The following is a 1882-nucleotide window of genomic DNA, read 5'->3' on the forward strand; positions in this document are numbered from 1 at the left end:
GAGGGAGGAATGGAGGAGGGAGAAAGGGAGGAAGGGGGAAGGGAAGGGAGGAGGGAGGAGGGAGGAATGGAGGAGGGAGGAAGGGAGGAGGGAGGAAGGGGGAAGGGAGGAAGGGAGGAGGGGGGAAGGGAGGAAGGCAGAAGGCAGGAAGGCGGAAGGAAGGAAGGGAGGAGGGAGAAAGGGAGGAGGGAGGAAGGAGGAAGGAGGAAGGGAGGAAGGAGGAGGGAGGAAGAGAGGAGAGAGGAATGGAGGAGGGAGGAGGGAGGAAGGGGGAAGGGAGGAGGGAGGAAGGGAGGAAGGAGGAAGGGGAAGGGAGAAGGGCTAACTCATGTTAGGTGCCCTGGGTGTCCCCGTATGTGGCTTCACAGGATTGTGGCTAAATCCTTTGTAGTGTACTCATCTGCCCAGGGATACCTCCCCCAGGCTGCGAGCTCCATCCGGACAGGGATGATATGAATCTCTCATCTTTTGCTTCCCTTGGGGTGCAGCACAGGCCTGGCACAGAGCCAGGGCTGAGCAACAATGGAACAAGGACCTGAAGTGGTAGCTGAGTGGTCCAGGCCAGTGTGGGCCTCTTCCCAGGGAGGACAGCACCCACGGCACTGTGGGATGGGGCTTCTGGGCTAGCTGATAGCCTTGCCACCTCCTGTAATCTTGGGGCACACTGATGACCGCCAGGTTGGGAGGCACGCCCCTGCCCGCCTTCTCCACTGTACCTTCTGGAGAAAGTTGTAGAGTCTGGCCCGGAGGATGTAGACGTCGGCGTTGGTGGTGTCCTGCTTCAGCTCCTCGGTGATGAGTGAGAGGCAGGCCGGATGCTGCTTGAGGGCCAGGAGACAGGCCATGCTGAGGGCAGAGGGAACAGAGTGCTCTGGTTCCCGGGTGGGGCGTCAGGAAGCCGCTGCTGGGAGAAGGGTCCAGCAAGGGCACTCACCATCGGTAACGGAAGCACGCTTTCTCAGGCTGGAGCTCGGCAGCATGTGAGAAGACATTCAGGGCATCCAGGAAGGCACACTGCTCAAAAAGGCATTGCCCCTGGGGACACAGGGGACAGTCAATTCTGCTTGCCACCCCAGCCCCGCTGCACCCCCTGGTTGGCAGCCGAAAGCCCTGAGGCAGGAGGGGAGAGATACAAGAGACAAGGATAGAGCCTTTTAGATCTGGGAGAGACTTGAAGAGGCAGAGACACAGAGACAGAGATGGAGAGAGATACAGATCTGGGGAAAGACAGCAAGAGTCGGTGAGAGATACACACTTGGCAAGAGACAGGAATACAGAGATTCAGGAACAAAGAGAAATGGAGAAAACTCAGATGGCTGGGCCAGACACGGTGGCTCACGCCTGTTATCCCATCCCAGCCCTCTGAGAGGCTGAGGCAGGTGGATCACTTGAGGCCAGGAGTTTGAGGCCAGCCTGGCCAACATGGTGAAACCCCGTCTCTACTAAAAATACAAAAATCAGCTAGGCATGTTAGTGCGTGCCTGTAATCCCAGCTACTCAGGAGGCTGAGGCACGAGAATCGCTTGGACCCGGGAAGCAGAGGTTGCAGTGAGCCGAGATCATGCCACAGCCCTCCAGCCTGGGCGACAGAGCGAGACTCCATCTCAAAACAAACAAAAAAACAAACAAACAAAAAACAGAATCTCAGATGGCAGAAGAGACCAACAGAACTAACATGAACATGCTGTAGCCTGGCCCTGGGCCCTGGGTGCTGAGCCCTGTGCTAAGAACTTCAACTTGTTTTCTCACTGGCACTCGCATGCTTCTCTTATAGATAAAGGAACTGAGGCTCAGAGAGGTGGAGTGACTTGCATAAGGGCACACAGGAAGTGGCCGTGCAGGACACGGGCCCGCAACAGACAGATTCAGCACATGGTCTGAG

The 1882-nt window shown here is 57.1% G+C and overlaps 1 protein-coding gene across 1 annotated transcript in view; it reads right to left on the minus strand.

Moving 5' to 3' along the window:
• TTC16 (tetratricopeptide repeat domain 16) overlaps window positions 1-1882 on the minus strand; it is a 17388-nt gene that overhangs the window by 11298 nt on the left and 4208 nt on the right. Inside the window, exons 5-6 of the mRNA XM_011988291.1 lie at window positions 935-1035; window positions 717-846 (exon numbers count right to left, since the gene is read on the minus strand). Of these exons, the coding sequence (XP_011843681.1) occupies window positions 717-846; window positions 935-1035 (231 nt within the window). The remainder of the gene's footprint in view (window positions 1-716; window positions 847-934; window positions 1036-1882) is intronic.

This window comes from Mandrillus leucophaeus, unplaced genomic scaffold (assembly GCF_000951045.1).
Source record: "Mandrillus leucophaeus isolate KB7577 unplaced genomic scaffold, Mleu.le_1.0 Scaffold109, whole genome shotgun sequence".
In the NCBI taxonomy this organism is placed as follows: Eukaryota; Metazoa; Chordata; class Mammalia; order Primates; family Cercopithecidae; genus Mandrillus; species Mandrillus leucophaeus.